This window comes from Aristolochia californica, unplaced genomic scaffold, assembly GCF_029961685.1.
Source record: "Aristolochia californica isolate CCGP_79_NKW_82.1479 unplaced genomic scaffold, dmAriCali1.0.hap1 SCAF_10, whole genome shotgun sequence".
NCBI classification, from domain to species: domain Eukaryota; kingdom Viridiplantae; phylum Streptophyta; class Magnoliopsida; order Piperales; family Aristolochiaceae; genus Aristolochia; species Aristolochia californica.
Window position 1 is genome coordinate 35,369,810 of NW_027181771.1, and position 15,393 is coordinate 35,385,202.

General features: G+C 38.0%; 4 protein-coding genes across 5 annotated transcripts; all 4 read right to left on the bottom strand.

The window, feature by feature from the left end:
* Positions 1-1,869: 1,869 nt before the first annotated feature.
* LOC137942663 (vacuolar protein sorting-associated protein 28 homolog 1-like) lies at positions 1,870-2,835 on the bottom strand. The gene has a single exon (XM_068788392.1). The coding sequence runs from the start codon at positions 2,657-2,659 to the stop codon at positions 2,030-2,032; it is 630 nt and encodes a 209-aa protein (XP_068644493.1). The 5' UTR covers positions 2,660-2,835; the 3' UTR covers positions 1,870-2,029.
* A 497-nt stretch (positions 2,836-3,332) lies between these two features.
* On the bottom strand, positions 3,333-5,234 carry LOC137943208 (uncharacterized). The gene is made up of 2 exons (XM_068788898.1): positions 5,043-5,234; positions 3,333-4,643 (listed from the first exon to the last, which is right to left on the bottom strand). Exons 1-2 carry the CDS (start codon positions 5,232-5,234, stop codon positions 3,333-3,335), a joined length of 1,503 nt encoding a protein of 500 aa, XP_068644999.1.
* Positions 5,235-6,525: 1,291 nt separating this feature from the next.
* Positions 6,526-9,885, bottom strand: LOC137942694 (uncharacterized). Of its 2 annotated transcripts, XR_011110580.1 has the most exons (8): positions 9,337-9,885; positions 8,865-8,942; positions 8,520-8,554; positions 8,364-8,419; positions 7,765-7,866; positions 7,476-7,556; positions 7,093-7,126; positions 6,526-6,797 (listed from the first exon to the last, which is right to left on the bottom strand). XR_011110580.1 is itself a non-coding variant. In XM_068788427.1 (7 exons), the coding sequence occupies exons 1-6, from the start codon at positions 9,712-9,714 to the stop codon at positions 7,495-7,497; spliced, it is 711 nt and encodes a 236-aa protein (XP_068644528.1). In that variant the 5' UTR covers positions 9,715-9,885; the 3' UTR covers positions 6,983-7,126; positions 7,476-7,494. The 2 variants fall into 2 exon arrangements, 1 of the variants encoding a protein (XP_068644528.1); XM_068788427.1 differs by lacking the exon at positions 6,526-6,797 and having other exon boundaries at positions 6,983-7,126.
* A 264-nt stretch (positions 9,886-10,149) lies between these two features.
* On the bottom strand, positions 10,150-13,548 carry LOC137942636 (uncharacterized). The gene is made up of 5 exons (XM_068788361.1): positions 13,478-13,548; positions 12,128-12,426; positions 11,916-12,038; positions 10,868-11,158; positions 10,150-10,724 (listed from the first exon to the last, which is right to left on the bottom strand). The coding sequence occupies exons 2-5, from the start codon at positions 12,389-12,391 to the stop codon at positions 10,515-10,517; spliced, it is 888 nt and encodes a 295-aa protein (XP_068644462.1). The 5' UTR covers positions 12,392-12,426; positions 13,478-13,548; the 3' UTR covers positions 10,150-10,514.
* Positions 13,549-15,393: the final 1,845 nt, after the last annotated feature.

The window sequence follows — 15,393 nt, forward strand, 5'->3', positions numbered from 1 at the left end:
AATACAACATATCGTTTCAATTTGGTTGTAATATGTTTCCAGCTACAGAAGCATTTCTTTAAGCAAAATCAAATGCCAGATATAGGCATTGAGGTCAATCATCATATACAACAGTTCTTTTTTATTTTTTCAACACAACAAAAATTTTAACTGTTGCAAATATAAAATTCTTCAGTTTGAGTCAAATACACTGGAATTATTTGCAGTCTGTAGTACAAAAACTGAAGCACTACTTTCAACCAAAACATATAATAGTCACAAGGAGAACTAAAACTTTCACTTACAAATTATTAGATGTTACTATTCAAGTACAGATTTTTGCTGCAAGTCATTATACTGCTTGTTGAAGTGTCTGAACTTACAGCGTTACACAAGTTGGATTACATTCTGTTTTAAGGTTCTGATGTCCTATTAAGCAAAAATAATGCCATAAATGTTTTCGCATCCTCGACTTACCAATACCCGGTTCTTCTCATCCATATTTTCACAGCACCAGTCAGAAAAGCAACAAGCATTTTTAACTATAAATGCCAGCAGTTTAACATATGACAAAAGATGAACAACATCATATGCACTAAACTAGCATCATAAATCATCAAAACAGTGTCCCAACTGGGGTGGGATCTGCCATAAGAATCCTTGCTCCATTCTAATTCACCCAACTTTTTCATCAGTCTCAGTTAACACTTTACGTCAAACAGCAGCCAGTACAAACATTTATCACAACTCATGTCATGAACTCTTGCCATATGTATTAAACCACTTCTTCATTAAGATTTTTTTCTTTCTTTCTGTTGTTTAGTTATTCAAAGAGCATGATAGCTAGCTAACATTAACTTCTAGTAGAAAATAAAGACATACAAATACAACACAAATACACTTGATAGGAGCATTGCTCACAATCACATCAATACATGGTTAAGTATTCTGACGACTAGCCTATCGTTAAAATAAATCACTCACAGTATCTTTTCAAATGCCGTCGGATCTCCATGATACTTTCTTAAATATCTCAAGCAACAAAAACTTTGGCCACAAAACCGCATGAATAGTAACAAAGGTCCCAAATCCAACACATCATAGGCACAACATTCCTAACCACAGCACTTCTACTTTCACATCCTTTGATGGTACACACAGGATAGTGATTCTCCTTTTGACTTCAATCTTTATCATTCGAATTTCTAATCCACTTTCCCTGATATAATATCTTATCCAGTGAACATCATGCAAAACTGGATTGATTCTTATAATGCTTGTTAAATTTTCATGAATTCATCCTATTAATAACTACAGTATACATGATAAATATGACAAGTACGCTCATAGTAAGCTCAAGATCATTAACATGAGCAAACAGAAACCGGGCCAAGTTTCCAACATCAAGAGAAGCTTCTAACATCCCTTTGAACTTGAGCAGCAACAAAATGAATGGCACGGAAAGGAGTATCAGAAGAAGCTTTCCATCCCATAAGCCGATTAAAAAACTGGAGCATTTGTTCAAGGCAAAATGCAAACAAAGAATTGATGTAAAAGCTTTTCAAACTTTTTCAATTAGATTGTTGACAGCAGCAAAAAGAACACAAAAAGGAGGAAATACATAGGAAAAGTTTTCAATGCTAACAGCAGATGTAATGAGAGTAACTTAAAAGAGTTGTAATGAAAGAATTAGACTAAGTCATGTTTTTGTTTGATGTCCTTCCTAATGCAACTGCATCAACGTGTTCAGAGGAAGATAGAAATATTGATCAGTCATCAATGGCCAAGACAAGTTCGCATTCACACAGAGGTTCTCAGCCACTGCTGTGCTAGATGAACTCAAGAAAAAGCAGTAATGGAGTCAAGAGTAAAATACTGCTTCCAGGTTTTCATTAATTGACTGAAATATTGATATCAGAAAAAGTTTATTTTTCTATTTCATCTGTCAAATATGGAAACTTAATCACAAAACTAGCAAGAAACTGGTAGGACGTATCAATTCTGACAAAAGTTTCATAAATATAGGGCTTATTTACAAAACATACCACAATCAATTACCCAAATTGGGCAGTGCAGCCATGAACGAATTATACGAAGACTCTAGATCAAAATGAAGCTGTCTAGCCTGCTGCTCTGTCAGCTCGTCGGCAGCTCCCATTTTAGAAAGCTTCCCAATCCACTCCTTCATCTTTACCTTCCCCTCATAATCCGGCGGCAGAATACTAAGCTTGTTCAATGAAGCCGACAAATCCGACAACAGGGGATGGACCTGATCAACAGCAACCATATTGAGCTTCAGTGAGTCCATAGCCGTGATGAAATACTGCACGCATTCTGCCACGGTAGCGGCCGATGTTGCGGTGGAAGCCGAGGCCGAAGTCCGGTGCTCGATCGTGGCAGGGACCCCTGATACGAGGAGGCGGTTGAGCGCTGCTGGGCAATCCATTTTGTAGGTCTCTACGAATCGCTCGATCGAAGGAACCCAATCTTTGAGAGAGGATGTCAGGGTTTTAAATTGGGCAATGAGCTTGAGGCATTCGGGCTCGTACTCTTGGGAAGACACGATATCCCGGACGTACGCCTTCTCGAGCTTCTCCGTGGCTTTAATAATGGCAAAGAGATCCGCGAAATTGTCGTACATCTCCCGCTCTCGCTTATCGTTCCAGAGCTTGACTTCCATGGCAGAAAAAATGAATCTTTCCGGATAAAACAGGGAGGAATGAACCTGAGGAAAAATAAAATCAAGAGCAGATTCGAAGAAAGACGTTCGAGGAAGACCTGAAATCGATTGGATTTTCGTGTGGAAATAGCAGAGAGGGAGCAATTACGAAGCTGACGATCCTTGAACTGGCGGAGGCGTGAATCTCAAGAATTACACGTGACTCGGTCAACTCAGCTTACATTTGATTAGTTGGTCTGGGTCAGCTCATTTTGATATATAATAATGATCTTGCCATTCATGCGTGATTGCGTCTCTGGATACGAGACGCTGCTTGTTCTTTATTTATTGTTTCCCCTTTGTCGTATTCTTCCGTTCTCTTAGGCCTCCGGCGAGCGATGAGGGTATCGATTTGAAGTGTTTTTTCCTCCCCAGATATTTGGAATGACAGCTGAGTTTTTTTGTTTTACGGCATTGAAAAACAAAATTGTATTTTTATTTTCGAGTTCTTGAATCTCAGAAAGTCACCCGAAGTAACATTTTAGGCAGTGTATATGTGTTTCTGTTTCTGGGGCTATCAGTTCTAAATCTGCCACTGATTACATCTGCTATGTGAATGATTTACGACATTTTAGCTCTAAATTATGCATTTAAGAACTTATACGGATTCATACGTACATAGCTATGAGCATTGTTAGATAGATATCAGATGGTTTTTCTTCTTCTGTTTAACTCTTTGCAGATCATGGACCTCCGAAAGTGAACTTCTGGGAAGATCTGTTAACTCCTCATCTCTCATTGTCACATTGTTTCCTTCTCGTGACTTCCCACTGTTTGATCCCAAAACAAGTCCATTTGCACCTACTGGGTTCTTATCACTATTCTTAGCACTCTCTGAACTTCTCTCATATTGAGAAGTTCCAGTCGTGTCTAATTCCTTCTCCTTCACAAAAGCTGCTATTGTCTTCTTACCGTCTAATTTCTCACCCTTTCCAACTGTATCCGTCGAAGGTGGATTCTCCAGCTTCTCAAGGTCAATACTACCGGTACTAGCTTTCTTTCTCTCGCTTCCAAGACCACTGTGATATCGGCCTTCATTCCCCATGCTTAAATTAGGGTTCACAGACAGTTTCAACTCGTTTCCGATGGAGATAACTCGTCGTCTCTTGGATTTCTTCTTCTGATCTCCTTTGTCTCTCGTCATGGAGTCCACACCATTCTGAGAGTATTTGGATGATCTCTGTTCGGGATTCGCACTTTCTTCTTCGTTTTGATGCTTTTCCTGCTTTTGCATTTGTGCAGCCCCAGAAAATTCCTCTTCCTTACCACCGTCAACCTTCACCGGTGATTCTCCATCATTACTAGAGATCTTTACCTTCTCCGACTTTGTATTATTCAACCTGACGAAGTTCAATCCTTCCTCTGCAGCATCTCTCTCACTTTCTTCCACTTTCACATGTTTTCCAGAGTTTTCAATTTTCCTGTTCAAGACGCCATTGTCTACAGAATGTCGCTCTTGGTCTCTGTGCTCCTCATTTTTGTCGTCCCCAACATCAACTGCCTTTGTTGAGCCTTCGCCATTTTGGTATTCCATGGGCTTTCTCACCTGCCCATCTTGCGATGGTCCGCCTTCTTCTTTACCTGCAGTTAAATTGACCAGTGCTTGGGATGGGTAGTCAGGCCTGACCGAGAGGACTTTAAATTGCTTCGCCAGGCGTTGCTTCAGCTCTTCTATTTCTGCTTCTTTCTGCGTCAAGGCATCTTTAAGAGCTTGAATATCCTCCTTCGGTTTGTTTTTCTCCCTGTCTTCAAGGACTTTGATTTTGTTTTCTTTTTCCTCCAAGGCTGCGTCCAGAGATTTTATTTCTTCTCTGAGAGAAACCGTAATCGACTGCATTTGCACGAGCCGGTTTGTAAGCTCTGCCTTTTGGTTCCTTAGCGTGACTGCCGTCACTTTCATCTCCTCGAATTTAATTCTTAATTCTTTGGAAGCATCCCTTTCTTTCTGCGGATGATCAAAAGGAAAGATTGAATTTGCTTGAAAAACTTGGCACATACGGTCAATCAATACCGAAATTAAAGAGAGAAATCAGAGTATGAATCGATTATATGAAACATTATCTGGCAGCTGTAAATCAACTCAAATACTTTCTATATAAATTTGTGTTTGAATAGCGCAAACCACACAGAAGTCAGAACTACAAAACGGAGAGTGTGAAGAGCAAGACATGCGCAAGGTTTCAGAGTTTCAGAGACTGGTAAAACTGTGCAAAGATGGCAAGAAGAAGGAGAAACTGAGAATCGACGAAAGCCCTCTATTCCTTCCGAAGCAAGGATGTAACTTGATGGGTATGAAGAAGATGAAGATAAAGAGCCTCAAGTGGGTGCCTGAGATAGAACATACCCGGAGAAGAAGCTGAAGGGCGAGAATATCTCTATCCTTGTCTTTGATGAGGATGTTGAGGAGTCTCCTCTCTCGAAGCTTGTGGAGAATCAACACCCCAAACACGGCCGCCCCAAATGCCAGCAGCAACATCATACCATAAGCTCTGCTTCTGTTGTTGCTACTGCTCCTCCACCCAACAACTCCCGCCATTTCTTTCCGTCTCTGCAGCAGAACCTGCGATGCCACCTTTCTTTACCTCACCCTCGCCTCTGTAGACAAATATGAAAAGAACGAACCGCTTTGCTTCAGAGAGAGAAAGGAATACACTGGCTTAAATGATACACAAAGATGAGCTTTGCCTGGTTTTTCCAGTCTCTCTCTCTCGCTCTGCAACACATGTAGCATTGTCGAAATGGCTGCAAGCAGGTGGGGGAGCATCGGAATAAGTGCGTCAGAGCGCTGATTCTGGCTCGCATATTAAATTTGGGCTCTTCTGCTGCTATTTCCTAATTCTTGAAGGAGAATGACAAGTGTAGCTCGGCATGCAATTATAAATAAAACGGGGATGACAACTGGACTGGGAATCCATGCAATCCTTCTCCTGGGTTTTTCATCAAAGAAACGTTTCTTTTTACAGTCTCTTTTAGCAGAAATGCTCATTCAACGTGGAGTCGTGTTTTTTACTGTTTCATTAGGAGATGGTTTTCCTTGTAACAGAGTCTATCAACGTTCATAATAAACTGAAAACTTCAGAAAGACTTCAAGCCCAGAAAAGGGAACGTAGGTCTCCTAAAAAGCGTTGCCCTTGATTCAGGGGGAAGCCATTGTTAGTCAAGAAGCACTTCATATAGACTTCTGCAGAATGGGGCGCCCGTCGGAGATCACAAGGTCTAAGCATAACGCTTTACTGGAACTGCAAGCATTCAGCAATGACTGCTCATGTTACTTCAATTCTCGCTTGATTCGCGTTGCAATGTATTCCACAGCTCATCTGATGAAAATGCTCTGCAATCTCCATTAAGGACAACAGTTACGAAGCTTTTTGTAAACTTGCAGATCAAGGATATGCACTGTCTACGATTAAATTATGCTTCACCTGAGGACATGCAGTATTAAATTTCTTTTCATGCATGCAATTGCAATAAAAATTTCAAGTTCAAAAGGTTAACTACGAGTATTTTCCCGATAAAAAAAACCATGCTAGTAGTAGTACCCTCAAAATCAATTGGAATCACTTGTGGCTCTTACCTAAATTCAGAATTTTGATGGAAAGAAAAAGATTAACAAAGTGATCGTAATTAGCTAAGTTTCAAATTCTGAGAAAGAAAAGATGATGCAGCCATTAAATTTTTTAAAAATAAAATATTAAAATTAATATACGTCCCATCTGCCAAAGCCTTTCCGTACCATTGCAGGTGATTAGGTCCTTCAGCAATGACGAGAGAATGAGAGATTTCAAACTAGAAGTCGAAATTTTGATATCAATGGTTTGAATGACCTTATCAGAATACACAAAATTTTGTTATCATGTTGGAGTGAATAACATTGAAGACGAACGATACTTTTACTCGCAGCGTTAGATTACGAGTTTCGCTGCCAATTCGAAGTACTAAGGAACCACTAATTTGCAACAACTGTAACTCCATTTTCCCATGATCATTCACCTGCTGAAAGACGATTTTGAGATTGTTTTCTGCTCAAACTACTGAATATTTTAAGCAAAATCAACCGTCCGAACAGTTTTTTTTTTTCCAGCGTAAGTGTGGTCACAGCCTGCAGTACAGTAGATCCTATAATCAATTTGTGCATTTAATGCTTCAATTTAGATGCATGACTACAGGGCGATACAAAGTGATGCAACCCATGCTTGATACGGCGAGAGACCTGAAGGGAGTGCCTAAAAAATTTAAATGAACTAGAAAGATGACCAAGATAGGAAACCTAGTTCAAACCAGTGATTAATATAACAACTCTAGTTTTCCTTTCTTTACAAATATTACAGAATTTTCAAAGTATAATATACAGTATGGTGGGTTCAGATACAAATTGGGAGGGATAGTTATGTCACCTGATTCACCCTTCCTCGAGTTCCCTCCATTACTCTGCAGTACGTAAGAGATCAGTGTCAGAAACAGTGACTGAGAGACGCAGCAAAGGACTAGCAAGTAAACCAGAAGGTAAGTTTTGGACATTTAATATGAGAAATTCAAAGAAGTATTTGACATAAAGTTGTGTAATGAATAGCAATATTTGAGATCATTTCTGGGTCTCGTTATTTTTTATTAGTAACAAGTATGATAATGTAGTGTACCCCTTGTGTTAGTTCTCCTTGGTGAACAAAAACGGATGGTAATACAGCAGGTGGAATTGCATCCTCTGAGAACTAGTCTTAACAAAATTTTTAGGAGATAAATAGGTAAAAGAAAGCGACATGAGGACAAGAGTTCTTACAAAGCAATAGTGATAGAGATCAATCGATATCCCTTACTTCAGCTTCAATGTCAACAACAGAAACAGAAGATGATGATTTTCCTGTTGTTACAAGGATGCAAAGGTCAAATTAACTAAAGAAATCAATCAGCAAATTCCATGACTGGTGTCTCTTCAGAGTTCTGGAGCATTTAACTTTGGACGAAGAGATCATCACCTCATTTTTAATCAAAGGAATCACTTAAAAATAGAAGAATATGTTCAAAGAGTAAGTTTAACTTCTAAACATAGACATAAAATAGTGATTCACCTTTCTCTGTGAATGGTGAAAAACCATTGAAGGCTTGGTCATATGTTGCAGACTTATTGGAAGAGAAACTCGAAGATTCTCTCACAAATTTGTTGTCCTGCACTGCAGCCCCATAAAGCTTTCTTAGAACTTACCACCAGGATGTAACAAGATTTAGCAACAGATCTTTCATAAGGCCATTTCCATTGTAATGCAAGTATAGTATTGTGTCTTGATAATTAGATAAGAGCATAATGTAAAATTTGACTTCTCAAAATTTCTTTTACCTTAGTCTACTCAGTTCAATCTCTCAAATAAGATCCAAGTTCTGACACTTTTTTTAACGAAAAGGAGGTATTCACAATGTGAAATTTTCACTACTGTGCTGAAGGAGGTAGCTATCTTATATTAAATAAGTTTATAGAACCATTTGAGAAAATCTTTAAACCAGTAGACTTTTGATGAATAGGCATCTAACAGTATGAATCTTTCTGATATTACCAATGAGGTAAAGCAGCTGTAACAGCCATTCAGTTACTAACACACACAGAAGGTCAAGTTGAAAAGAGAAAACTCATGAGAAACTTTGCCTGATTGATAGCAAAACAACAAGAAATCACCTGAGAAAGGCTGAGTACAGAATGGACAAACTTGGAAGCCATCTTTCAAAGAAGATCTGTAAAATGTTAGATCATCATGAAGTCGATTGTAATCTGATAAGAAAGAAAAGGTAAGAATCTAGTACACTGAAGATCCTATATTTACTATGAGCTTACTTGAAAATTTGGAACTCGTTTCCACAATTGGGGCACTGCAACAAGGTAAAACAGAGTAGGAAATCAACACTAGAAAGTTATAGCAATAGAGAAGCGTACACAAGAGGAGAGCAATGCATCTCCCCTTCAGATCTGTCCAAATTAAAGAAAGATCCTTTTGTAAGAGCAAGAAGTTGATGGAGGTTTTGCAATACTAAAATCATCAATAACCACTGGAAACTGAACCAATCAGTCTTTTAAATAATAATAGAAACAGCTAATATGAAAATCGTGGAATTTAAGGCTTTTAATTCACACTAATCAATTTATACATACTAGAAGGAGCAATGGGAGAAGAAATCTTACACTGTCTTGAACCATATCTCGTCCAGCAAACCACAGAAAAGCAGCCAGTCCAATAATTGGTAGAAGCACCGCAATGAGCTGTTTAATATGCATGTTATGTGATCAGAAAAACTGAGAACCCATAGCAAACAGTTAGTGAACCCCTCAGCCTAGCCTTAACGAACTCAGAAAGACAGAGAAGATACGAGAAGAACATGAATAACTCAACTTCAAAGAAAGCGATTGCAGAAACTATAAACCTTAATTTCAGTGAAGGAACAGAAGCAATAAATTTCACATAAAGCTATCATGTAAGGAGCTAACAGCTTCAAAGGCGGAAATGACAAATAAAGGGAAAAACAATAGTTTAATACAAACAGTACTGACTGGACGGAGAAAACTCCACCAACAAATAAAACGAGATGGCTTCTGAAAGTAACTAGATTATCTCGAATTAGGCAATAAATAAATAAATAAATTATGCAACGGTTACCCAGATGGAGACAATTGCATCCAGAACCCAACCGAGCTGCCCTGTCACTGAAAGGTAAGTTAACCCAATTGCCAGAGCTAGATTTCCCAGCACCCTCGCAGTATTACTATTGTAGTTGCCGCCCCCGCCGCCATTAAAATTGAACCCACGATTAACTCCCACCAAAACAATCCTCTTATCTCTTCTTCCAGTTTCTTCTCTTTCCCTGAGAAATGACCCTCTTCGTTCCCGAGCTCTCAACTTGCACTTAAACTCATTTCCAAAACCGCACCGACTTCTTGGAAGAGAGTAACAGCTTATCTGTGGGAGAAACACGCACCCGTGACTGCTTCTTCTGCTGTAAAGAGGCGCGTTGATGAAAACCTGGAGGGTACTCATTGCCACTGTAAAGAGAGGAGATTGCGGAAACTGGGCTTTTGGGTAATAAGTGAAGAAATCATGGGAGGCTGGATTGCCGAGAACGCCAGTAGGCTGACCGCAGATGTCCCCAGAACCTTGCTTGTTGAGATAAAACGGATGAGTTTTTTGGCTGTTAACGAATAATGAAGGCCGCGAGCTTCCACTGATACTAGTGGCTTCCCAGTTTCATCATCCGTAATAACTTGTATTTTGTGCTAAAAAATATTCCTTTTTCTATTCCAATTCCAAGTTTTTGTTTTTAAACTTGTGTGTTCCAAGTAGAGACCGGAGATTCATGGTTACTCGAAACTGAAACTAGTGGAGACAAAAACTAATTTAAATATTTTAAAAGTTGAAATAAAAAGAGATTTTTCTTACTTTTCTGTATATAACATTTGGACATTGGGAAAATAGTTAGAAATAAGAATATAACTTTCAAATGTCAAAATTTCATGAATAATTACATAATATATGTACTTTTACAATAAAAATTGTATCTTTTCCTTAGTCTAAGAGATGGTGTAGTTTCTACTACATTCGTCCAAATCAACTGGGAAAAAAAACACGAGAATCAGCAAGTTGAATCGAGATTGCAGCAGGCAGCAGCATCTCAGAAGGTGTCATATCTTTCTGCTGAAAATATCTTATGTAGTTGTGAAAAACTGCCATGAAAGATAGAGATAAGATGAGTTTTTAGAGAAGTAACTACTAATACAATACTTCTAGCATCACTGCTACATATTACTCTATTATAGTTTTTTTTAGCTTCATTCCAAAGATCACTGAGTCTTCTTATCCAATTTCAGCTTCGCAGCAACATCCCCACTGTAGGGCGCAACATGGTATGCATACTGCTGAATCACGGAGAAGATAACCATCTCTAAACACACGAGGACGTTTTGCAGAGCTTCCTGGATGTGCTCAACATCTAACCAGAAGTGATGGGATCGGATTATTCCAGCTGCTGCTAGGATTTCAAGCACAATTCCCTGCAATGAATTCCAAAAGTCCGTTAAGAGTTTTTCCCAGGATGCCGACTGATACATGATTATGATTGTTATAGTTTATAAAGAATAGTTGATAGTAATCGAGAAGATGATAACTCAGCAATTGATGAGATGATCTCTCTTACCTGCCAGAAACAGAAGAACACAATTCCTTTGATGCACAAGAATTTTGATAGAGGTTTGTGAGGTGCCAGCTCCTTTGCAAAAACATGATAGAAGGCAACAAGAGAATATAGTGCTAGGGAGACGGAGATATTCAATATAATGGTGAATGTCCAGCTGATCCAAGTAGTGTATAACCCTAAAAGTTGAAGCACAATCATGAAAATAGAGCAGATTGGTCGGATGACGACAAACTGCCATGTCCAATACTTGAGCAGTTTCAACGTATGGTGATCCAGGCGCACTATGCGAGGCTGCAGTTACAGAAATACGTATCTAGACAAGCTTCTTCATGTAAAATAGGCAATAACATTATAGAATTATCAGTCTAGAATGAAGTTTTGCAGCTGGAAGCAATGATAGTAAGATATTGAAGGTGATGAAATAACAGCTAGAAATTGAAAGATTAGTTTCTTATATGAAAATTTGCTTTTGCAATCCAAAATCTATTTGTGTGAAACCGCTTCTCTGATAAGGAATAAAAAATAGGTTAACAAACAAATTCAGGAGCCATAAGAGATAACAATCAGGCAAGCATTACAACAATGTGGGGGTCAGCTAGCCTTAAAAGGTATTTAGTTACATAAGGAAACAATAAAGTAAATCATCGTTAATGCAATTATGCTGGGTCAACTACTAATAGGTCACAAGAATTTAGAAACAGCAATAGTTAAACAAATTGAGCCACTTCTAGGTGAGCAAAGAGTAAGAGGAACTTTTTCTGAGGTCTTTCTGATGAGATGCACATTAGCTCAAAGGCGAAAATTCTATAATTGGATACAAGAAACAATTTCACCCAACCACAGCCAATTTTCATACACATTGGTTTTCAAATTATCTCCATAAACACGTCTATGTAAATAATTGACATCCAAAAAACACGAACTAGAGACAGTATGTGAAACAATTTCATTTATACCGATGCTATTATTTTTTATTATTAGTGAACACAGAAAAATGTTTTCAGGTGGTAAAATACATCCCAATCAAAAAAATCATATTATACCCAACCTGAAAAAGTGTCATTGGAAAGCTATGGTGTATTTCTCTTCCTTTGATATTGTCTGGGACAATGTTTTTACTAATAGATATGTTCAAGTAACTGTACATCAAGGCCAGGAACTTAGCAATCACCTGCCAATGGAAAGAGAAACATTCACTAGTAAAAGTCATTTATAATCTGTGAAAGTAGGATCTTGTTAGATATTTCAAAATGAACTAACCAGAGCTTCATAACACTCCTTCACTGAATCCAAGAATGTGAAAAAAGCTTTGCTTCCCTGAATATCAACGAATCCAACAAAAGAGTCGAGGGCATACAATGGAGCCATGAGAATGATGATAAGAATGGCCTTTTGCTCCTTTGGGTTTTTCCAGTAGAAAAGATGCTGCGACACCAGCTGGAATGTAAAATGCATCGTCAGCATAACACAGCCACCTGCTCCAAGCAGGGTGAGAGTTTGTCGATCCATTGTTGCTAAATCCATTTTTAGCAGGTGACAGGAACATATAGAGGCAGCACCTGGAGCAAAGAACATTGGTATTCAGCAGCATGTGGAAATATATATATATATATATAATTCTAATCTTTTAAATCAAGTAATCCAAATGCAGCTGAACTGGAGATTCATAAGCTAAGGAGCTTCTCTTGCTAAGGCTTTGTGTTTAGCAGTCACTTTTTGCTTCATTGCAAAAATAAAATCATGAACCAATTTCATATTTAGGTTAAAACATCAAACACATGTAAAAATCAATTATGAAGTATCATTGAACCATCAGCCAACAATTATAAGAAGCTCTCCTACAATGAGTACTTTGTAGTTTCTTAGGTTAATCACGTTTCTCCTCTCCCTGTAGTGAGTGTAGCAGGTCCATGGAAATGGTGAGGAAGTGTCTACGGAAAAGAGTCAAAGTTATCACTTATCAACAGAAATGAATGCCTTTATATTTCAGCACTTTAATTCAAACATTTATTACAATAAGCAAACTTTCCACTAATCATACACTGCGAATGCTAACTTGCAAAATTTCACCTCCATAAATCAAGCAAGAATCCCGCAATAACCAACTCAACTTCCCAACTTTTGTTGAAATAAACAAATACCCCAGAAGATTTTCAGACAGAACGGACGAGAACCAACACATAGCTAGTTAGTCCTACCGAAAGGAGATACAAAAGCAACGAATTTCAAATATCCAGAAGACTTATGGAAGGCAAATCAAATGGAGTAGCATCCACACAATCAAACCCCCAAAAGAGAAAAAACTAACGACGCGACAAGCAGGGCTTGAGCAATGATTCATGCGAAAAACAATATACGATCTTCCGTGAAAACTGGAAAACAGATAACCAACCCTTACGTTTTGAAGTGGTACAGTTCAAAGGCACAAACAAACTACAATACCAATTCTTTATCTGAATCACAAACAGATCAATAATCCATATGCAAATGGAAGCTCGATGAATTTTCAGCAATTTACATTCATCAAAGAATACTAGAAATGGAACTTCTCCCCAATAATACAGTTTCTACCAGGACTGAAACAGAAACAGGAGGAGAAACATCACTTACAGAAACTCAGAAGTGTGATCAGACGAGGAGCTGTTTTAGATAGGAGCGGAAGAAATAGGACTGCAGTACTGTGTATTTATTAATTGTCAGCTTTCCCATGCGGATGGAAAAAGGAAGCTACATACAAACTTCTGATTAGTACAACTATGTTTTTACCCCTGAGAAACACCAATATGACCAGACTTGCCCTTCTATGAGTCGGTCGATTTGTCCACCGTAAGTAGCATCAGACTGTCCGCAAAAAAATCTGTCCTTTATCTGTTCTGAGCGTCTTCTCTTATGAACAGGAAAGAAGGCTGCCACTGTTTTCTTTACCTTCCCGCCAGCTCCCATTCTAAGTCCGCAGGTTGCTTGTTCCGTCTCGATCGATTCCAACAGAATGTATTTTCCTCTGTTCTCATCTTCTATCTCTTCTTCATCTATTTTTATCTTCTTCCTTCTTCCGTGTTTTTTCTTTTACTAATCTTCTTCTCTCCCTGCGTCACTTTTTTTTCCCTCCTTTCTTCTTCCGTTTACTTTCGTTGGATTTTTTTCTCCTTACATTATCTACCTCCGATGCTAAGAGCATATTGCTAGTCTTCTTTTGAGAAAATGAGGAAAAATGAGAGCAATATCTATTTAATTTAGCCTCTTGCATAACTGAATCTGCCAGGGTATCCCAACCCTTGACCAAGTCGGAAGAGTCAAAGTGTAGAAACGAGGACAAATGAAACTGCCCTCCCTGTGTAGTTCAATGTGAGACTCTCTGCATTTCAACCTTCTTTACTAAGCCAAGCCAACAAATGTAGGTGCACCTATGTTTCCTTCTCTTCTGTTTACAGTTTTGTCTTGCTCCCTTCTTTGTTTGTTTAGTTCAATTGCTCTTGTCTCTATCTTCTTTGTCTTTGTGAATAGTTTGATGAGTTCTACTTTTAAGTTTTTTATTGCTTTCATTATATCTTTCTGTTCGTATTAAAAATGAAATGCCTGAGATAGACTGAGAAACGGAAATGGCCAGTTGGGTTAATCAGAAGTATTTTGATTTGATTTTAATGTCTTGGGTGACCAAGACAACCGCAGTAAAACAAAATAATGGCATAGAAGTGGGGGCCCTCATGAGTGTAATAATGAGTTTGGAAAATGTTCTAGAATAGCAGCACTGTATACGAGATCAAAAGTGGGAAAGGAGACGCTAACGTAGGTTTATTTAAGACAAAAGAGAACTGACTCTACCTGCAGACAAGGCTGAAAATTTTGAAAATAGTGAAGTGCATCCGCCTATTGATTCTGAAACTTTGATCTTTTAAAGACTAATCCACCAAACTTCTAAATATTCTAAGGCCCTCTTAGTGCCTCATCCTGGAAATATTGGAAAAACATTTCTAGTAGAAATACGTTTCCAAGATCCATTAGTACCTCATATTTCTTAGAAATACTTTTCTAACTGAAAATTCTTACCAGGAAAATCATATAATTTGTCAGGTTAGATTTTCCAGCCAATATTGACCAAAAAACCATATGAATTTTTTTTGAATAAGAGTATTTGACAATTGATGTTGTAATACTTTCAGCACTAGGCAATTTTTCATGGCAATTTTGTATTTGATAATTTATTTTTTTGAAAATTTATCGGATATAGAGATGGATTATTAGTTTTTTATTTATTTCTTTGGAAAAGGCACTAACAGGTATATTTAAAAAAAAAAATCATGTAATTTCCTTGTAAAGCACTAATAGGATTTTATTTTAAGGTTTCTTGGAAATGTGTATCATAGGAAAATCATTTCTAGCTTTTCCAGGGATATAAATTTTCAACAAGGGGCACTAACGGGGCCTAAAACTTTTGAAGTTATTCTTTTCATGTTCTTTAGACTATTTCCTAGGTTTGATTTTTGTCTAAAAGCCTATTATACAGCTGTAATCGTGTGATAAACAAG